Genomic DNA, 23,352 nt, shown 5'->3' with positions numbered 1-23,352 from the left:
TTGGTGAGAGGTTTTGTGAGTCGCAATAGGTCAAACGGAGAGTTTATTTGAAAGCACATAACACATAGAAAAAATACACTGTGTTAGAAAAAAAAACATTGCTGCAAAGAAAATCAACAAAATGCGCAGTAGAAAAAGAAATCCAAACACCCACTTTTAACGAGCTGTTGTTGATCAGAAACACAGTTGAGTAGCAACACTGGCGCCACATCTCCAAAAGCAGAAGAAAATCCCTATTTCAAAGTTAGAAGCACAAGCTTCAGAACACGTGATGTTATGAGATGAGATGAGATGAGATGAGGCGTATGTAGCTCTTCCCTGGGGGGCTAAGACCCCCCCCCCCACCCACCCACCCACCCACCCAACTCTCTAAAACACAAATCAGAGGGGTGAAAAGAAACAGCACCTTTTCCTTAACATCTTCCCACATCGCCGCGGAGCTAAAGCTAGTCTGGGTGTTGTTCACAACAGCTGTAGCGCTGTTGATGTTAACACCTTCAGTGGGTGAACAACACCCAGATAACAACACACAACCCACCAGATAACGACACACCTACTCAACTAATCTCTACTCCCCCTGATCCCAGACCCTCCGAAAAGCCTCCTCAAGCACACCCACCCTCTCTTGGAAAGAGCAACGCCCCTTTAAAACAACTCAACTGACTCTCCATCTCTACCCCAGTTCCCCATCACACAACCCCTGCCCCAGAAAAACATCTCAAACCCCTCTCTTATGAGGAGCATCAACAAACCAGCTAACCCCTCTGGCCTCACTGAGCCCCCTTTATAACAACCAAGAGACCCCTCTACCAACCCATCTAACCCTTCACTGTTTAGGGCTGGAGCTGGGGCTGGCCCGGGTTGGCTGGTTGCAGGGGTCCACAGCCTCCTTGGTGGCCCCTCCGTAGACCTCCACGTCCTGGTCTGTCCAGGGGGCCACGTTGCCCAGTGTGCCCAAGGAACAGGCAGCCAGAGCGGATACCTCAGCAGGCTTCAGGACCCTGTCCCACAGGTTGAACTGGGAGAGCTCCCCAACCAGGGCCTGGGAGGCGTCGAAACGACCGCCCAGCGTGTCCTAGAGAGGAAATATAATATGATAGAGATGATAGAGAGTGAAAGAGAAAGAGAGAGATCAGGGATTACAATACAACTCATCCAGCCAGCCACCCATCCACCCAGCCAGCCACCCATCCACCCAGCCAGCCAGCCACCCATCCACCCAGCCAGCCACCCATCCACCCAGCCAGCCAGCCATCCACCCAGCCAGCCAGCCAGCCACCCATTCACCCAGCCAGCCAGCCAGCCACCCAGCCAGCCAGCCAGAAAACTCTGGTTCCTCTCAAGGTTTCTTATTACCCTTCTATCCCTCTATCACTCCACCCCATCCATCTCTCCATTCCTCCGCTACACCCTCCACCTCAACCCCACCCTTCTCACTTGCTCTTGCCACAGGATAAGCCACCCCCCCTCAATCTCTCATCCCTCCACCCCTCCATCCTTCCACCACCCATCACTCTATCCGTCTAACTCTCCACCCCTCCATCACTCCATCCCTCTAACTCTCCACCCCTCCATCACTCCATCCCTCTAACTCTCCACCCCTCCATCACTCTAACTCCCCACCCCTCCATACCTCCATCCCTCTAACTCTCCACCCCTCTATACCTCCATCCCTCTAACTCTCCACCCCTCCAGACCTCCATCCCTCTAACTCTCCACCCCTCCATACCTCCATCCCTCTAACTCTCCACCCGTCCAGACCTCCATCCCTCTCACCCACCTGCTCCTGCCCCAGAATGAGCACTCCTCCTGGCTTGATGGGGTGCCATGCGGCCAGCCCCTCTCCGCGTCCCTTCAGCTTCCCCCCCTGGTAGGCCTTCCATACCCCGTCTCTGAGGGTCCAGCTCAAACATATGTGCTCCCACACACCCTGGGCAAGGGAGAGGGGCAGCTGAGCCACCTAGAAGTGAGGGAAGGGACATTTAGCTCAATCACCAATCAGTCGATCAATCAATCAATCAATCAATCAATGTTATTCATAAAACTATACAAGTATGAACAATAGGAGGGGATAACTGATATGATAATGATACACACACACACTCCTACCTTGTCGTTGATAAGAAGCTCTACAGGGTTGTGTATCCCCTGCAGCAGCACCAGCTCGTTGGGTTGTCCCGGGACGGAGTAGGAGAAGGGGGTGCCGATACCCCCCTCTTTCACCTTGAGCCAGACGCAGGCGGTGAAGGCATACATCTCAGGCATTTCTCTCCGCACCAGGCCGTACATGTATCTGGTCCTCACGGGGAAGGAGAGGACATAGCCGTCTGGGTAGTTGTACTCTGTCAGACCTGAAGGAGAGACAGTATGGAGAGATGGTTTACATTTGGCTCTGTGAAACAGATAGTAGTAGTAGTTGTAGTAAAAGAAGAAGTCACCGTTTTGTCCTTCTTATCTACTTTGCTTTCTAGCAAATCTGGGCACAACTTATTTGACCTTCTTTTAGTTCCCTATAGTACCCCTCCTCCCTCCTACCCCTTTCTGTTCCACTCACTCTGTTCCAGCTCTGCAATGCGGTGGTGTAGAGTATCAATCCCTTGGTCTATCTGTTTGTGATGTGTCTGTGTCTCCTTCCTCAGCGCCTTCCGCTCTTTCTCCAGCATCTCAATCTTCCTCTCCAGCTCTCCTTCCAGGTCCTTCCAGGGGCCTCCACCTCCTCTGCCAGGGCCCCCAGGGGCCTTTCGCCCCCCCGAGGAGACACTACCGCCTCCTGTCGTTGATGCTGATGACGGTGACCCTTGAACTTTAGTACCGATGCCACTGCTGACGCCCACGCCGGTGCTGGGGGATGGAGTCTCAACGGAGAGGTTGAGGGCAGCAGGACCGATCTCCAACTGTGAGAGGAGAGAGAAAGAGAAGAGGAGGTTGTGATAGTGCAAGGAGGGAGAGACAGAGACAGAGAGACCGAGAGATACAGAGAGAGAGATAGACAAAGATACAGAGAGAGACAGAGAGACAGAGACCGAGTGAGAGATACAGAGAGAGAGAGAGAGAGAGAGAGAGAGAAAGACAGAGAGAGAGGGAGAGATACAGAGAGAGAGACAGAGAGAGACAGAGAGAGAGACACGGAGAGAGAGAGAGAGAGACCGAGAGAGAGAGACAGAGAGAGAGAGAGATACAGAGAGAGAGATAGACAGAGATACAGAGAGAGACAGAGAGACAGAGAGACAGAGACCGAGAGAGAGAGAGATACAGAGAGAGAGAGAGAGAGAAAGACACAGAGAGAGATACAGAGAGAGAGAGAGAGAGAGAGACAGAGAGAGAGAGATACACACAGAGAGAGAGAGACATGGAAACAACCACACATTCACAGCCCAGTAAGCTGTACAACATCAGAAACTCATACAGATGGGCCCAAAACAGCACAGAAGAATACCAGAAAGCAACCTGGAACCAAAATATCCAAACACTCTTAGATAACTTTCTGGATACCACATTCACTCACAGTAAAGAAGGCATCAATCTAGCAGTACGAAACATCAACTATATATTCAGGAAAACGGCAAAAGAAGCACAATTGAAATTGATAAAAAACTAAACTAAAAAAATCACAGATGACAACTGGTTTGATGCAGATTGTAAAATTATAAGGAAAAACCTTAGAACACTATCCAACCAAAAGCACAGAGACCCAAATAATGGTGAATTACGCCTTCATTACTGTGAGACTTTAAAACTCTATAAACGTACACTCAGAACCAAAAAAGCACAGTACAACAGCAAGCAGCTGACACTAATTGAGGAGTCCATAAACACAAACAACTTTTGGCAAAATTGGAAAAAACTAAAAAAATCTAAACAAGAGGAATTAGCGATACAAAATGGTGACATATGGACAACCCATTTCAAAATACTCTACAACACCGTTCAAATTGACACAAACGCAGAACAACGCCAAATCCATGAGAAGTTGAATGGATTAGAAAAAGTTATAAAGGACAATCAAAACCCATTGGACTCCCCAATTACTGACCAGGAGCTCTATAAAAAACTTCAGGCTCTCAAATTTAAAAAAGCATGCGGACCTGATGGCATCCTAAATGAGATGCTCAAACTCACTAGTGCAAAATTTCAATTGGCTATATTAAAACTGTTTAATTTGATCCTGAGTGTAGGTTATTTCCCTGACATCTGGAATCAAGGACTCATAACCCCAATCTTTAAGAACGGAGACAAATTTGACCCTAACAATTACAGAGGCATTTGTGTGAACAGTAACCTGGGGAAGGTTTTCTGTAGTATTATAAATGTAAGAGTTCTAAACTTCCTTAATAAGCACAATGTCTTGAGTAAAAGCCAAATTGGATTTATACCAAAACATCGCACAACTGATCATATTTACACCTTACACACCCTGATAGATAAACATGTCCACCAAAATAATACCAAAATATACGCTTGCTTTATCGACTTCCAAAAAGCATTTGATTCTATTTGGCATACAGGACTGTTCTACAAAGTTATTGAAAGTGGTGTAGGGGGTAAAACATATGACATAATTAAATCAATGTATACTGGCAATACGTGCAGCATTAAAATTGGTAAGAAAAGAACAGAATTCTTTAACCAGGGGCGGGGCCTTCATCAGGGTTGCAATCTGAGCCCTGCACTCTTCAATATTTACATTAACGAATTGGCCACTATTCTAGAAAAATCCTCAGCCCCTGGTGTTAGTCTCCACAATTCAGAAGTTAAATGCCTACTCTTCGCAGATGACCTATGCCTGCTGTCACCCACAGCACATGGCCTACAGCAGAGCCTGGACCTGCTAGAGCAGTACTGCCAGACCTGGGCCCTGGCAGGAACCCCAAAAAGACTAAAATAATGATTTTCCAGAGAAGATCCAGATCTCAGGGAATTAGACCAAAGTTCTCAATTGGTACAAAATATATAGAGTACTGTACACACTACAATTACTTAGGTTTAAAAATAAGCTCAACTGGACACCTTAATGAGGCAGTGAATGAACTGAGAGAGAAAGCACGCAGGGCATTCTACGCCATTAAAAAGCAAATTCAAATTGAAATACCTATTAAAATTTGGCTAAAACTAATTGAATATGCCATTGAACCAATTGCACTTTATGGCAGCGAGGTGTGGGGTCCACTTGCAAAACAAGATTTCATCAAATGGGACAAACACCCCATTGAAACCCTACATTCAGAGTTCTGTAAGATTCTCCTACATGTCCAGAGGAAAACTACAAACAATGCATGCAGGGCAGAATTAGGCCAATATTCACTAATAATAAAAACTCAAAAAAGAGCAATTAAGTTTTGGAAACATCTAAAATACAGTGACCCCCTCTCATATCATTACCAAGCCCTGCAATGCCAAGAGCTGAGCAAAGAAAAGAGTCCCCTCATCCAGCTGGTCCTGGGGCTGAGTTCACAAACCTGTTCTACTAACACACTGAAGCCTCAGGACCAGAACATCCAATCAATCAGAATAAACCAAATTACAGCACAGTCAAAACAAAACTACATTGCTTATTGGGAAACACAAGCACAAACACAAAGCAAAATGCAGTGCTATCTGGCCCTAAATCAACAGTACACCATGGCTAAATATTTGACCATGGTTACTGATCAAAACCTTAGAAAAACCTTGACAAAGTACAGGCTCAGTGAGCACAGCCTTGCCATTGAGAAGGGTAGACACAGGAAAACCTGGCTCCCTGTAGAGGAAAGGCTGTGCAACCACTGCACAACAGCAGAACCTGAGACGGAGCTGCATTTCCTGACAAAATGTCAAAAATATAAAACAATTAGAGAGTGTCATTTCCCCAAATTTGAAACCCTTATTCAAGGTTTCAAAGACCTCTCTGATTAGGATAGGCTACCCATCCTGTTGGGGGAGGACGCAGAGAGCTGTGGGTTGGCAGCGCACTACATTGCTGCCTGCCATAAGTTGAGGGACAGTGTCTGACAGACCAATAAACCTGCACATGTACTCTACTGTATGTTATTGTTGAATGTATGGTTATTTTGACCCTTGGTTATTGTTGTTACTGTTGTCCCGTTGACAATTTTTGATTCTCATTTTTATTTATTTTCATATTGTAAATATCCAAAATAAGCTTTGTCAATATGTATATTGTTACGTCATGCCAATAAAGCGAATTGAATTGAATTGAATTGAATTGAGAGAGAGAGAGAAAGACAGAGAGAGAGAGAGAGAGAGAGAGAGATACAGAGAGAGAGATACAGAGAGAGAGAGAGAGAGACAGCGAGACAGAGACCGAGAGAGAGATACAGAGACAGAGAGAGAGAGAGGGAGATGTGCATCAACAAAGTACAGAGTAAAGAGTCTGAATACTTAATGTATGTAAATGTAATATTTCAGTTTTTGTATTGTGTTTAGATTGATGAAAGGAAAAATACAATTGAATCCATTTTAGAATAAGGCTGTAACATAACAAAATGTGGAAAAAGTGAAGGGATCTGAATATTTCCCGAATGCGCTGTATCTAGTTATTTTGCGAGATACAGATTTACAAATCATGGGAATTTGTCATGCAATGCAGACTTTGACTCTCTCAGAGGTTTGTGTTGCTAGGCAACCCCCTTGCAATTAGCGGAGCAGGATGGCTCCCTCCATCCTTAACCTCTTGGTTAGCCAGGTTGGGAAATGTGCTAACAAACGTTTGTGCTTTGAAACTAAATAAATATTGCACTCTGACCCACTAAACTTACTTGCTAGATTCTAGATGTTGTTGTTAGACAACAATGTGGTGTAGTTTTATTGGAATGTTCAGCTGTTGTTGGTAAGTAATGAATCTGCTAGCTTCTGACATGACTTACTGCATCTTTAAGGAAACAACGAAAAGAAAGACAGGCACGCAGATAGAGATAGGGTAAAAGTGGAGAGAGAGAGAGGAGGTGAATAGAGAGGAAGGTAGAGAGAAATGAGTAGGTGTAGGTGAAAGAGGAAGGATGGAGAAAGAGAGACAGAGAGACAGAGTATGAGAGAAGGTGAGAGAGAGAGAGAAAGAGTATGAGAGAGAGAGAGAGCAACTAAGTACGAGTAAAGTGAGATGGTTGCGACAAGAGAGAGCAACAGGAGACAGACACACATACACAGACATGCACACAGACATACACACAGACAGACAGACTGAAAGAGAAGATGGGAGGCAGAGAGAGGGAAAGAGAGACAGAGAGAGAGAGAGAGAGAGAGAGAGAGAGAGCGAGAGAGAGAGAGAGAAAGAGAGAGAGAGAGAGAGAGAGAGAGAGAGAGAGAGAGAGAGAGAGAGAGAGAGAGAGAGAGAGAGTTGGCGTGAGGAGAGATTGAATGCCTGGACAGCTATAGACTACATTCATACTCACTGTTCCTGGACTGTGCAGTATGTTAGAATGCACTGGGAAATGTTAAGTGTCTCAAGCAATAAAATAGCCTCTCTTACATCAGACTGACTCTCCCTCTTTCCATCTCTCTTTCTCATCTCTCTTCCTCTCTCTCTCTCTTTCTCTCTCTCTCTCTCTTTCTCTCTCTCTCTCTCTCTTAATCTCATCCTCTCTCATTTACTCTATGTCCTTTCTCTCTCTCTTTCTCTTCCTCACCCTCCCTAGCTCTCTCACCTCTCTCTCTTTCTCTCTCTGACATGTATAAAAAACACACGCAGACACACACACACACACACACACACACACACACACACACACACACACACACACACACACACACACACACAGTATGGCTTAAGTTTCAAAGTCTCTCCTCTTCATCCGGCATCCCTTCATATATTATTGATGTGGACGGATGCGGATGTAAGAGCGGCGTGGTGAGGGGAGAGAGACAGCACATGAAAGAAACTATATCCCCTTGCGCTGAGGGACTGGGTGAGTGTAATGATGCTGATGAGAGAGGCTGTGAGTTGGATGGATGGATGGATGGATGGATGGATGGATGGATGGATGGATGTGGAGGAGAGGTGGAGGAGGGAGGGAGGGAGGGAGTCAGGGGTCCTGATGTCGATAAAGTCAGGAGGGAGGGAGGAGGGAGGGAGGGTAGGGTAGGGGCGAGTTAGAGGTCCTGAAGTCAATCAAATAATTGATGTCATTAGGATATTCTAGCTGTTAGGAATACTAGACCCATGGGCATTTACCTCGTTATCACGTGATATAGCCTATGCCTCGCCCCATGCATCACGGGCGCGCCAAGTGGAGGTTCTAGAATTGGGGCGCCTCTGTTTCCGCGCTGATATTGTAGCCTATTTGTTGCATAAGGTTGAGACGTTGGGTTGTGCAACATGTCTGTCTGTCTTTCTGTCGGTGTTGGATATTGCTAACAATTGGTGGCGACATGTTTTTCATTATTCTGGATTATCTACTGAAAGATTCACTCTGTTTGGGGGCAAGCAATCAGTAGCCATATAGTCATATTGCATAAATCTCCCTTGATCATATAAATAATCCATAGGCTAACCGTAGTAGGCTATAGCCTATAGGCCTAGCTCAGCGACTGACTGGAGATGATCAAGACATTATAAAACACACTGGGACATATAGGCTAAACCTATCAAAAGCGCACCTCAAGGCGCTAACGTGTGTTATACGCTCTCCAAGGCGCATTATCTCTACTATTGAAACTTTTTACAAAAGTAGCCTATTCATACGCTTGCCTGTAGCTAGCTTATATCGAGACTGTATACGACTACAGTCTGTGGCTTTGGGCTATACGGTAAGCTATACTCAATATTCACCCAACCCACCTCCAGTTTCTCGATGCGGTCTTTCAGGTTGAGAATGGCCCTCTCTAGCTCCTCCACGGCTCTAGCGGTCTGCAGCTGCACAGCGGCCGACGAGCTCACATCATCCCCGGCCATGAGTCGGCGGTTGCCCGCCCAGGCCCCCAGGCTCCGCTCGGAGTGCCCGGGACTCCCGTCCTCCAGGCCGCTCTCGCACTCCGACAGTTTCCCCGTCAGCTCACGGATGGTCCGCTGATCCATGAGTATCTGGCCGTTCTGCTGCACCACCGTCTGCCGGAGGTCGTCCGCGGTGGTCCGGAGGAAGCTCCAGTCTTCATCCACATAGAGTGAAGGGTCGTCCGCCTGCTGCTTCATGCTCTTGGGCTTGCATTCTCCGGCGGGAATCGGAGTGCAGATGAGCCGGCTGAAACTGAACTGTTTCGGCGCCCCTCCACCACCACCACCACCGGTCACCTCCCCGGGGCTGAGCTCGTTGAGAGTGGAGGGACCCCCCAGCCCGAGGCCCAGGCCGCCTCCTCCGCCGCCCTCGTAGGATTCAGCACCATGGAGAGCGCCCAATGGACCGGCGTGAGCCACGGAGCCCAGGGAAAACAAGGGCTCAGCAGACAGAGTCGCGTTGTCGGACAGGTCCTGATGAGCGGCAGCTTTCCGCGGGTAAACACTGGCGATGATGCAGATGACCGCGCCGAGGAAGACCACGGATCCAGCACCGACCAAGACGACAACGAACTTCATAGCGGCAGCGTGGTGAGATGGGCTAAAGCATCGATAGATTAGCCTACAAATCAGATATCAAATTCCGTTGGAAAGATAGATTCTATTGAAAAGTAAGGTCCGTTTTTCCCCCTCACAATCTAGATTACATTAGGCTATGAAAATGCTATAGCCAACATCACTCGTGCGATTTCATAATCCGCTCCTCGATAGCCTATCAGTTGATTAATCTACCTGCTTTTTTATATGATTAAATAAAACGAATAACCTAGGCCTATATTATACTACGCCCCCCCACCAAAAAAAACCAACCTCCAAACGCGCAGAAAACAAACGACAGCGGTTGACAGACGCGTTTGTTGCGTTTTTCTCTAAATGTAGAAATACCGATTGTTCTGTCAGCAGGCCTAAATCGAAAGACCGTCTCCCTCTCTCGGTGTTGCTAAGCTCCGCTCCTGTCCTCCGTCCGTAGTTACTATGGGAACCGTGACAGAGTAGGCGGGGAGACAGACGAGGGAGTGGAGGGTGTGTGTGTGGGATGCGTCATTGGAGGTGAAGAGGCAAATAACATTATAAACATAATCTAATACGATAGAGGTGTGTGTGTGTGTGTGTGTGTGTGTGTGTGTGTGTGTGTGTGTGTGTGTGTGTGTGTGTGTGTGTGTGTGTGTGTGTGTGTGTGTGTGTGTGTGTGAGAGAGAGAGAGAGAGAGAGAGAGAGAGAGAGAGAGTGAGAGAGGGAGGCCGAAATACTACACCCGTTTATGGATTGTGTGTGTGTATGTGCGCGCTCACAGCAGATGCGTGTATGGGGCATACATCCTCTATTACCAGACCGGAACATAAACCGACGCTTCGATACGACATCCCCCACGCACAGCACGAGTCTAGTCTGCCTGGACAATATACTCTAGTAAATCAAATCAAATTAAACGTTATTGGTCGGGTACATATTTTGCAGATTTTATCGCAGGTGCAGCGAAATTGTTATGTTTTTAGCTCCAGCTGTGTAGTAATATCTAACAACACAAAACAATACAGACAAATCCCCGCACTCAGAACAGCCTCACTCTGTCGTGACATGGACTCTACGTGTCGAAAGCGTTCCGCAGGGATGCTGGCCCAAGTTGTCACCAATGCTTCCTATAGTTGTGTCAAGTTTGCTGGATGTCCTTTGGGTGGTGGACCATTCTTGATACACACAGGAAACTGTTGAGCGTAAAAAACCCGGCAGTGTTGCAGTTCCTGTAACAAGCCAGTGTGCCTGGCACCTACTACCATACCCTGTTCAAAGGCACTTAAATATGTTGTCTTGTCCATTCACCCTCTGAATGACACACATACACAATTCAAGTCTCAATTGTCTCAAGGCTTAAAAATCCTTCTTTAACCTGTCTCCTCCCCTTCATCTACACTGAGTGAAGTGGATTTAACAAGGGACATCAATAAGGGATCATAGCTTTCATCTGGATTCACCTGGTCAGTCTATGTCATGGAAAGAGCAGGTGTTCATAATGTTTTGTATACTCAGTGTATGTATATGATGGTGTGCATAGATGGTATGGACAGTTTATGAATAGAAAAGGTGTGTACAGCAATAGTTAGGATGAGCCTTGACTAGAATACATGATATAAATATGAAGTGGGTAAAACAGTATGTAAACATGATTAAAGTGACCAGTGATTCCAAGTCTATGTATATAGGGCAGCAGCCTCTAAGGTGCAGGGTTGAGTAACCGGGAGGTAGCCGGTTAGTGGTGACTATTTAACAGTCTGATGGCCTGGAGATAGAAGCTGTTTTTCAGTCTCTCAGTCCCAGCTTTGATGCACCTGTACTGTCTCCGGGTTCTAGATGGTAGCGGGGTAAACAGGCCAAGACGTGGGTGGCTGAGGTCCTTGATGATCTTCTTCTTCTTCCTGTGACACCGGGTGCTGTAGATGTCCTGGAGTGGCAGCCATCCCACTAGGAAGTCCCATCTGTCCAGTCCCTAAACCGCAATGGGAGGTCAGCCAGAGATGGTGAGAGGAGAGAGGGTGGGGAGAAGGGAGGGTGGGCTGGTTCTGGGAGAGAATGGAGGAGGAATGGGGAGACCAAACTAGAGAGGATTGAGGCCATCCAGAGCAGGGCTGGCTGGGGTCGGGAGAGGGGACCATGGGTGGCCTGCCAGAGTATGGGTGGGCTGGGCTGGATGGGAGAAGGTGGTAGAAGAGGTGAGGACATGGATGCTAAAGGGAGATGAAGGATTGAAGGTGAGGAGTGTGGTAGAATAGGACGATAGTAGACAAGGCATACAAATCGAATCACATTTTATTGGTCACATACACATGGTTAGCAGATGTTAATGTGAGTGTAAGGAAATGCTTGTGCTTTTAGTTCCGACAGTGCAGTAATGTCTAACAAGTAATCTAACAATTCCACAACTACCTAATACACACAAATCTAAAGGGGTGAATGAGAACATGTACATAGAAGTATATGGATGAGTGATGGCCGAGCGGGATAGGCAAGGTGCAATAGATGGTATAAAATACAGTATATACATGTGATATGAGTAATGTAAGATATATAAACATTATTAAAGTGGCATTATTTAGAGTGGCATTGTATAAAGTGACTAGTGATCCATTTATTAAAGTGGCACTTGATTGGGTCTCCATGTAGGCAGCAGCCTCTGAGTTAGTGATGGCTGTTTAACAGTCTGAGGGCCTTGAGATAGAAGCTGTTTTTCAGTCTCTCGGTCCCAGCTTTGATGCACCTGTACTGACCTCGCTTTCTGGATGATAGTGGGGTCAACAGGCAGTGGCTCGGGTGGTTGATGTCCTTGATGACCTTTTTGGCCTTCCTGTGACATCGGGTGCTGTAGGTATCATGGTGGGCAGGTAGTTTGCCCCAGGTGATGCATTGTGCAGACCGCACCACCCTCTGGAGAACCCTGTGGTTGTGGGCGGTGCAGTTGCCATACCAGTTGCTGTGACACAGCCCGACAGGATCCTCTCAATTGTGCAATCTGTAAAAGTTTGTCAGGGTTCTGGATGACTGTTGCATCTTCCTCACCAGGCTGTCTGATGTTTGTCTGTGATGTGTATACCTAGGAACTTAAAACAGGTCGTGGGAAGGACAATGGGGAGAGAAGGGGCCATCTTTGCTCACAGTATGTCCACAGATAATCTCTCAACTTCTGTGTTCCGTGGCTGACCCCTGAAGGCCACCAAAGCCCTGGAAGCACAACCATCGCCCCAACCTTCATCTCTTCAAACCTTTTCTGAGAATGCAGGCTAAGAGCAAAAATCCTGCCCATGTGACCTGTTAACAGTGCCACCATGTGGACCATCAGGGAACTACCAACACAGTGGTCTGAGCTCAGGCCAGTTTCCTCAGACCTACTGCTCTAAGTCTAGGACTAGGCTTGATCTGGGCCCTGGAAACCAGCCATAGAGAATCACACACAACTTTCTCCTTCAGCTGAAAGCCAAGATTCCAGATTGAATCTCCAAATGGAATCTTAAAGCGATAAACTCACAAGAATCACCATATAAGTGGTCAGAGAACTCCTCTGTAAAGAACTGAAGAGATGAACGACAACAGGAACTGTCTTGGAGGTGGTTTTTATTAAAAAGCCTCGCACAACAGAACATATACAGAAAGCAACAACGAACGAACGTCAACATGACCACGCTCACCTTACCTGTACAATAAGGGCTCGCAAAACATGCTTCAGCTACATTATTACAACGTTACCGTCGACATTATCCTCGTCATTATCATCATTATTACCATTAACACAATTCAATGTACATCATTCATATTACCAATATTACGAGACACAAACTGCAGTCTTGACACACATTTATAATTAATTAAAAATCAGGGGTTTTCCATTCTTATCAAACCCACATTGGACATGAATCAAAAACATCAATAACAATAAAAGGTCATTATTAAAAAGGTAAAGCATACACGTTACACTTCATTCAAAAATATATAATGAGGTACATAAGCAAAAGCCCTCGAAATGAACCCCCCCATAAAACAGTTTACATGGACACACATTTCATATTTGATTCTTCAGGTCGGCTTCTTGTCATTACATTAAAGTGCCAATGACATGGCTCTTGAAATTACATCCAAAAATTGACAAATTAAAAAAGAAAGATAAAAAAAAAACAAGAGAAATCTAGAGCCCTGCTTGGTATAAATGTAGGCCACTATGTCAAGTTGTGCTACCTATTTATATATCAACTGTTAAAACATCACCAAGAAGTACATGAACACTCCTACTGGCTCAACCAATGAGTCAACAGAATCTACTGGTTTAGCCAATGACAGTCAAGAGAATGTTTTTATCCATTAACAGCTGAATGATGATGTGTTTGTGGTAGGATGTGTATTATTATTATCACAGTATCAAAGACTAGACGACACTCAACCAGCTATCTAATACAGTATACGGACGAGATGCAGTGGAGTTGGAACTGAGCAGCTATAAGGCAACACATGCTTTTAAATATTGTAATAATATTGTACAAATACACCAGACAGAGAGAGAGAGAGAGAGAGGGGCCCTATAGAAACAGGGGCAGCACCAGAAGATGGTCAGATCTGGGACCAGGATATCAGAACGCCAACACAAACTGGTTCAGAAGGCCATTGAGAGGTTTGGACTACAGGTTATTCCACAGAGAATATCTGGTAGGTAGGTACAGACATGATGCAGAGAATATCTGGTAGGTACAAACAGACGTGTTCACGGTGGATAGGTTACATACTACATCATCATTAATCCCACTCCATGCAGTCCACGGCTTAAATAATTAGAGAGTCAGTTTAGAGTCTTGACTGAGGTTCCAGGAATACTGAACATTCCGGAATCTTGAAGGCGACAGCGAGTTAAAGGCAGGCGTTGGAACATGGCAATAAGAAAAGCAATAACTTAACTTTCTACGCTTTCACCGCTTATTTGTATTCTTTTTGCAGCTGAATTAACATTGTGCGTGCATATAAATATATACTTATATAGGCCTGTGCATTCGAGAGAGAGGAAAAAAGAAGGGCTTGTAATTCACATGTGGATATTGGATACGGAAATGATACAGAATACGGTTGTTGTCAATAATGGAGTCAAGTGCGTTGCTAAATATCTCAAATGTAGAAATGCAGTATTGCCGAAGCCCAACAAAGCAAGTGTCATTTCATCACCTCATTTAAACCTTAAAGAGTTGGACTTCCAATGGAAAAAATGGGTATAAATATGAACAAATAACAAAACACTTATTGGTTGTATGAATTTCCCTTCAATAAAGATTGAATTGATTTGAACGTTATTATGACTGAAGGTTTCTATTACCAGCCTCCAAACAGTCAAGGTTGTGAGAGTGGACATGAATTGAATAAACTTTATTGATCCTCAGAAGAGAAATCATGCTGCATAAAGATAGACAATCAGCATTATTATAGATGTATATTGCACGCCCTGCTGTTAGCTTTTTATAGTTCTGTTCAAAAAAATAACGCTCTTCTTCAATATTCAATGGCCTGAATTTCATTATTATTGGAAGTTTTGTTTTACCTTCTGTGTTAAAATAGCATTACTCCCTAGCCTGGTCCCAGACAATGACCACAGGAGTTGGCCAAGACAGCACAAACAGATCAGGGAGCCAGGCTAATTCATTCATCTCCACTTCTTTAATCTCTTCCTATGGCTTGGATTGTGGGGGGTTCTTCAGAGGGGGGGGTGGTGGTGGGGGTGAGGAGGTGGTATTTTCTGGGAGTATTGGTTGGGGGGAGGAGGGGCGAGATGAGGGGGAGGGGAACTCTTTGATAGTGACGGTGAGGAGGTTGGTGGTGACGTCGGTCACGACCACGTTGGCGCTGCTCGCCACCATCTCTGGGTGCCAGTCGGGGTCGCCCTCGGCGGGGACCCTCTGAGGATTGGAGGTCAAGGGGCAGGCGCCAGGGGGGTGAGGGGGGGAGGCGGTACTGACGGAGGGCGGCTGGCGTTTCTGCCGGCGCCGACGGCGAAGCTTCCTCTTACCCTCCTGAGGCGCTGAAAGGTCCAGAGCATCAGCATCATCCTCCTCCTCATCAAAGGAGGAAGAGGAGGACCCGGAAGCAAAGGAGAGGGAGGGGAGGAGGGGGGTTGGTCCTTGTTCAGCGTTCTGGTTCTTCTGGAGCTCTGGGGGGTGGCTAGGGGTAGACTGGGCAGAGGAGGCCGAAGCCTGGGCGCTCAAGTTGGGAGCCGACCCAGAGGCCCCAGTGGCGGGTCCAGGAGGGGTAGGATGGTTCTGGCCGGGTGTGGTGGATCCACTGGAGCTGGAGGGAGAGGGGGGTGGCTGGGTGTCCCTAGCCCCTGAGGTCCCAGTGCTGGAGCCTGTGGCTGAGTGTGGAAGGTGTAGAGGTCCGGGGCCGCCACACTGGAGACCAAACGGCTTCCCGTACATGGGGAACCCCAGCATGGGCTGGAAGGGCCGGTACGGAGCCTCTCCACTCCTCTTCCCTATGATCCTATTTCGGGAGGGGATGTTCTGACGACCCCCTTGGAGGGACATGGAGCCGGATGGCGCCCTCCGGTTACCCCCGCCGCCCCTTCCTCCGCCTCCACTTCCTGGTTTGTCGATGACCTTGAGGTTTAGGATGATGCGACCCCGTTTGACCTCGCGTGGTTTGACGCGACGATTGAGGATGCGGACGGTCTCTGAGAAGGGGGAGACGGGGGGCCGCGAGGGGAACCCACTGGGGCCGGAGAAGGATCCGGGAGTGGCCAGGGGGTCGGGGCGAGGTAAGGGGCGGCGGGACATACTAGTGCAGCGTCGAATGTCTTTCTTCAGCTTGTGTGTCGCTGCCAGGGAGTTGAGTTTAGGGGAGGGCGCTGGAGAGGCGGAGGGGAAGGAGGATGGAGCGGCTCGAGGAGAGGAGGAAGAAGTGGAGCGAGGCGCTCGAGTGGTGGGGGTCTCTCTCTTCTGGGCGCCACGTGCCTGAGAAGGGAGGAGAGAGAAGGAGAGAGATGAAAGTAAAGTGAGTTGTAAACTCAAAAGGAGAAAATCATCATCATAACCTCCAGCAGGAAAGGTTTTGTCTTGCTCTTACGTTCTCATTGGGACCGGTAATATATCAGCTAATCCTAATTTTGGTATGGTTGTGATAGTGGTAGACAAGAACATCCAAAACAATACCTTGGCAGGAAGATTTTTGGGTTTGGGTCCCCGCTTCTTTGGTCCGTTGAGTTCTCTCTCACGCTCTCTGAGAAAAAAAACAAAGGGATTCCAATTAATCACCCGATAAGTCAACGTCACAACAGTGAAATACGTTACATGTTTTCTTACCCTGACCCTAGCCTGCCTGGATACAATAGGCTGGGATGGGTTGAATTGGGATTGTTTCTTACCTTGACCCTAGCCTGCCTGGATACAATAGGCTGGGATGGGCTGAATTGTGATTGTTTCTTACCCTGACCCTAGCCTGCCTGAATACAATAGGCTGGGATGGGCTGAATTGGGATTGTTTCTTACCCTGACCCTAGCCTGCCTGGATACAATAGGCTGGGATGGGTTGAATTGGGATTGAGCCAATTATTGAAGTAATAACATCTAGGCCTCCAATGACACAGTTCAAAGCCAACTGAGGGAGAAGTTTATTAATGTAACATCCTGTTTCTCATACATCCCAACTTCCAGTTAGACAGGGATGATCAAAAGACCGGGGGTGGCGCCCCAAAATCGCACCATATTCCCTACGTAGGGCATTACCGTTAACCAAATCCCTATGAGCTCAGGTCAAAAGTAGTGCACTATATCAGCAATAGGCTGAAATATGAGACAGACTGGGTGTGTGAAAGCAGAACAGCGGACCCCAGGACGACTAGCTAGCGGTTGGTTGCTATGGCGTCAGCTAATAGGGATCTGAATGAAGAAAAAACTAAAAGAATAACAGTTTGACGTTTGTTTGACTAAGACTGAACAGACACACACACACACACACACACACACACACACACACACACTTCTACTGACGGGATCATTTTAGTGCCATGTAAACACGATCCCTCTGTAAGCAGCAGAGTGCTTTGAAGTGGGTTTGGCAGGAAGAGACAAAGAGAGGACTTGCACAGATATAAGACGTTTAAATATAGACGGAGTGAAAGAGATGGAGAGAGAGCGCAACAGAGGGAACAAGGAGAGAAAGAGAGGGGAGCTGGAAAAATGAGGGAGGACAGGAAAACTGATGTTGGGATGAGAGAGAACAGGAGAGACAATTGCGTTACTTTTTGATGATTTCTCAAATGTCCTTACCGTGTCATAAACATCACTTGTCTTAAAGGAATTGAATAATGTGTAAGAATTGAAATACTGTTAACTGTTCCACTCACTTCTGTTCAAATCCTGCGATCAGTCTGCCATCCAGGATATTCTCTTCTGGTTCCCAGGTACTGTGTCTAAAGCAAAGAGGTGCCACAATTGTTTCATTTCAACAGTTACATAACCTGGGTAACAGTATGTTTGTGCTAACATTCCACTGCACGTTTGGCACATGACACAGAGTACAAGGAGTGGAATGTTAGCACAAAACAGGCCTGGATTTCAGGCTAACATTTTCATGTTATGGTATAACTTGGAGACGTTTTAGTCTATTAAAGATGTAGCTACTAGGATATATGTTCTATAAAACACAACATGTCTCTTCAGACAGTGATTGCTGGTATGCAAAGATTTACAATTCTGAATGAATTTTTTAGTTAGGAACGCAATCACTTACTTCAGTGCCCATCCTTTCCATTTCACTAGGTATTCTAGGCGAGACTGAAGAGAGAAAGGTACAGCAGAATGAGAAAAATCCCAAAAGTGTTCAATACTGTATTCAGCCATTTTATAGCTAGTGTATGAGCAAAAATTGCTTCTTATTACCTAGGTATTCATGATCACTAAGATAAATATTAAGACTAACGTATTACTCTAAATAACACGTAACTCAATACATTGACTAATATAAACTGGCTCAGTTCTGACTAACAAATTGGCTGGTATGCCTGTCTTGTTTTGTAATTTTAGAGGGAAAAGCTGCTACAAAACACCACCATCAAGCAGACACAGACAAGCTGGCTAGCAAATTAGTTCCACTGGCATCCGGACAAAACATTTACCCAAGCTAGAGAGGGAAAAACTGATTTAGCTGCTATGTAGCTAAAGTTAATAATGACACACAGTCGACTTTAATGTATGGTTTGGCGAGATAGCTTATGGTATGCGGGGTGCAATCATATATTTATAGTCCAGCTGTCTGGGTAAAAAGTCAAAGACAAAGCGTAGATTTGCATTGAACGCAAACCCGGCCTTTATTTTAATTGGCATTGCTAATTAGCTAAAGTTTACGTTGTCTTTACACGCCGACTCATTTGTGCAACGTTAGCTAGCTATTTTTTACGACATTTCACTGCAAACCATCAGCACAGCACACTTGCTAGCTTCTCGGCTAGCTAAAACGGCTTGCTAGAGAAGCATCCGCTTGCTACTAGCTACAACAAGGCCTCCCCGTTGTCATTAAAAAACAGATCCTCGGTTCTCGCCCGCGAAGCACGCCGTGGAGACCCTCGCCCACGTCTGCTCTTCTGCAGCGACAAAAAAAAACGGCGGCATGCTCACCTTGCGAACGCGGCGTTTCAGAATGGCTTCCGCGGCGAAAACGCGTTCCCCGACCGCAGAGAGCTCCATCTTTCAATGCCCGACTGCTCTCTCGGTCCAGACGACCAACTCCACTGTCTGCTGGCAAAACCAGAGCAGACCACTTTCTCTTTCCCCCAAATCTGTCACAGTGGCAGCAGACAGCACAACAGAGCACACACTACACCCCGAAGCAGGAGAAGAGAGGCGCTCTGTCACGTGGACGGGGTCAGCCCCCTTTGGTCGTCCTGGCAACGCAGAAGGCGCTCGACAAGACGCAGAAAGGGCAAGTTGGCGTTATTCGTCCTGAATCTTGTTCTGGAGGCAACTCTGCAGAGTGGTCACTAGCTGGCACAGCCACCAAGTCATAAAACATGCCAACCTTAACATATTAAGTACACTTTTGTACTGTGCATTTTGCCTTTCCTGATTTCAATGGTGATGAATGAGGTAGCCTGTTCCCAAAACTGTTATTGTGCTGCCTTGCCAACTTCTATGGTCATTGTTTAGCGTGACGGTGACAGCACAAACAGTTGGCAAGACAGCACAAACCGGCAGGGACAAGGAGGAGTCTTGGACACAAATAATCTCTTTGTGTTTTAAAGACCTTTTGTTACAGAAGAAAAAGGAAATGGCGGGCTGCTACCAGTAATTTAGGAGCAGTGGAGCACTCTGTTATAGTTGGTTATTTTGCTAATGACAGAGCGAGAGAGGGAGGTTAGACGATACTGAACAAAAATATAAAACGCAACATGTAAAGTGTCCCATATTTCACGAGCTGAAATAAAAGATCCCAGAAATGTTCCATATGCACAAAAAGCGTATTTCTCTCAAATGTTGTGCACAAATTTGTTAACATCCCTGTTAGTGAGCATTTGATCATTTGTCAAGATTATCCATCCACCTGACAGGTGTGGCGTATCAAGAAGATGCTTAAACAGCATGATCATTACACAGATGTACCTTGTGCTGGGGACAAGGTTTAACCACACCAGCCCAGGTCCTCCCCATCAGGCTTCTTCACCTGAGGGTTCATCTGATGGGGGAGGGGTGCTGAGGAGTATTTATGTCTGTAATAAAGCCCTTTTGTGGGAAAGAATCACTCTGATTGGCTGGGCCTGGCTCCCCAGTAGGTGGGCCTAGCTCCCAAGTAGGTGGGCCTATACCCTCCCAGGCCTACCAAGGCTGTGCCCCTAACCAGTCATGTGAAATCCATAGATTAGGGCCTAATTCATTCATTTCAATTGATAGATGTCCTTATATAAACTGTAACTCAGCAAAATCTTAGAATTTGTTGCATGCTACGTTTATATTTTTGTTGAGTATGTATACATTTAGAAACAGTGTGTCTGGAAGGATCGCCATAGCAGCAAGGTCATACAGAATACCTATTTTATTGTATTCTATATTATTGTATTGTATTGTAGTGTATTCTAGTGTAGTGTATTCTATGCTATTTTATGTTATTTTATTGTATTCTATTGTGTTCTATTAAATTCAATGTTATTGTATTCTATTGTATTCTATTACATTTCTGTCTCTCTGGAATGTGGATCATGTGCATATGAGTTGCATTTGGAGGAAAGAGTTGATGTTTAAAAAATATGTGCAATCTGATCAAGTCAACTTTTCTCACAGGAGAGCCTTCCCTACTATTTAAACTGTCAAAATAGATCAAGTTGGTCATTACTCTCTCATCCTCAGCTCAACCCTGGCTGTGTGTCCTAGCCTTAGACGGAGTGAGAGTTAGAATACCTCATGATAAGCTGTAAACCATACTATTTACCAAGAGTTTTCACTAGCACAGACTGGACTATGTTGCGGGATTCATCTGATGGCATTGAGGAGTTTACCACATCAGTCACCGGCTTCATTAATAAGTGCATCAACAACGTCATCCCCACAGTGACTGTACGTACATATCCAAACCAGAAGCCTTGGATTACAGGCAACATTTGCTCTGAGCTAAAGGCTAGAGCTGCCACTTTCAAGGAGCGGGACACTAATTTGGACGCTTATAAGAAATCCCACTACGTCCTTCAAAAAAGCGTCAATACAGGACCAAGGCCAAATCCTCTACACTGGCTCTGATACTCGTCGGATGTGGCAGGAATTGCAAACTATCATGGGTTACAAAGGAAAACCGAGCCACGAGCTGTCCAGTGACGCAAGTCTACCAGATGAGCTAAATATCTTCTATGTTCACTTCGAGGCAAGCAACACTAAACCATGCATGAGAGAACCAGCTGTTCCGGATGAATATGTGATCACACTCTCTGTAGCCGATGTGAGTAAGATCTTTAAATAGGTTAACATTCACAAGGCTGCAGGGCAAGATGGATTACCAGGATACGTTCTCAGAGCATGCACTGACCAGTTGGCAAGTGTCTTCACTGACAGTTTCAATTTCTCCCTGACCCAGTCTGTAATACCTACTTGTTTCAAGAAGACCACCATAGTCCTTGTAACCTGTCTAAATTATTTTCGCCCGGTAGCACTCACGTCTGTAGCCATGAAATGCTTTGAAAGGCTGGTCATGGCTCACATCAACACTATCATCCTAGACACCCTGGACCCACTCCAAATCGCATACCGTCTCAACAGTTCCACAGATGATGCAATCTCTAGTGCACTCCATACTGCCCTTTCACATCTGGACAAAAGGAACACCTCTGTGATAATGCGGTTCATTGACTACAGCTCAGCGTTCAACACCATAGTGCCATCCAAGCTCATCACTAAGCTAAGGATGCTGGGAGTACACACCTCCCTCTGCAACTGGATCCTGGACTTCCTAATGCCCCCCCCCCTCCCCCGGTGGTGAGGGTAGGCAACAACACATCCGCCACGCTGACCTTCAACACGGGGGCCCCTTAGTCCCCCCCCGCCTTGTTCACCTGTGACTGCTTGGCCATTTAGTTTGCGACGGTGGTAGGCCTGATCACTGACAATGATGAGACATCCAACAGGGAGGAGGTCAGAGACCTGGCAGTGTGGTACCAGGACAACAACCTCTCCATCAACGTCAGAAAGACAAAGGAACTGATCGTGGACTACAGGAAACGAAGGGCCAAGCACGCCCCCATCCACATCGACGGGGCTGTAGTGGACCAGGTCGGAGCTTCAAGTTCCTTGGTGTCCACATCACAAAGAAATTGTAATGGTCCACACAAACCAACACAGTCGTGAAGAGGGCACGACAACGCGTCTTCCCCCTCAGGAGGCTGAAAAGATTCGACATGGACCCTCTGATCCTCAAAAATGTATACCACTGCAACATTGAAAGCGTCTTGACTGGCTGCATCACCGCTTTGTAAGGCTACTGCATGGCAGTTGACCACAAGGCGCTACAGAGGGTAGTGCGTACGGCCCTGTACATCACTGGGGCCGAGCTCCCTGCCATCCAGGACCTCTATACCAGCCGGTTTCAGAGGAAGGCCCTAAAAACGGTCACAGACTCCAGTTACCCAAGTTATAGACTGTTCTCTCTGCTACTGCATGGCAGGCGGTACCGATGCACCAAGTCTTGAACCAACAGGACCCTGAACAGCTTCTAACCCCCAAGCCTTAAGACTGCTAAATAGTTAGTTAAATAATTAAACAATAGCTACCCCGACTATCGGCACTGACCCTTTTTGCACTCTTTTGACTGATCACATACGCTGCTGTTACTGCTTATTATCTATCCTGTTGCCTAGTCACTTTATCCCTACCAAATATGTACATATCTACCTCAATTACCTTGTACCCCTGCACATTGACTCGGTATTAGTACCTCGTGTATACAGCCAAGATATCGTTACTCATTGTGTATTTATTCCTCATGTTATTATTTTTCAAATGTTCTATTATTTCTCTATATTATTTTTGCATTGTTGTAAAGGTTCAATAAGTAACCATTTCACTGTTAGTCTACATCTGTTGTTTTACGAAACATGTGACTAATAAAACTCGATTTGAGAAGTGCAGAAAATGTACCTGGAGAACAATAAACTAGAACATTCTATTCTATTATGTCTACCAAAGATACTGCTTCAATCTGTGACGCCCCGTTACACAGATCCAGGGTCAGATTTTCTCTCTAAATCCTCTAATTAACCATTTAGAGTGTGAAAGAAAAAGCCTGTGGTCGGCAGCTTCGTCCAACACGCAGTCAGTCTATGCGCAGTGTACCCTCCTCTAATTAACGATTTTCTACAATTGGTGTATTTTCAGACA

The 23,352-nt window shown here is 46.2% G+C and overlaps 1 protein-coding gene across 1 annotated transcript; it reads right to left on the bottom strand.

Annotated features, from left to right (window-relative positions):
• Nucleotides 1-370: 370 nt before the first annotated feature.
• Nucleotides 371-19,475, bottom strand: LOC115177906 (uncharacterized). Its single transcript, XM_029738902.1, has 10 exons — nucleotides 19,117-19,475; nucleotides 18,233-18,276; nucleotides 17,847-17,912; nucleotides 16,654-16,720; nucleotides 15,185-16,455; nucleotides 8,774-9,563; nucleotides 2,555-2,894; nucleotides 2,110-2,351; nucleotides 1,781-1,960; nucleotides 371-1,075 (listed from the first exon to the last, which is right to left on the bottom strand). The coding sequence occupies exons 1-10, from the start codon at nucleotides 19,183-19,185 to the stop codon at nucleotides 827-829; spliced, it is 3,318 nt and encodes a 1,105-aa protein (XP_029594762.1). The 5' UTR covers nucleotides 19,186-19,475; the 3' UTR covers nucleotides 371-826.
• Between the last annotated feature and the right edge of the window lie 3,877 nt (nucleotides 19,476-23,352).

This window comes from Salmo trutta, chromosome 38 (assembly GCF_901001165.1).
Source record: "Salmo trutta chromosome 38, fSalTru1.1, whole genome shotgun sequence".
NCBI lineage: Eukaryota > Metazoa > Chordata > Actinopteri > Salmoniformes > Salmonidae > Salmo > Salmo trutta.
The sequence above is the reverse complement of the archived record's forward strand: the minus strand, read 5'-3'. Positions and strand labels throughout refer to the sequence as shown.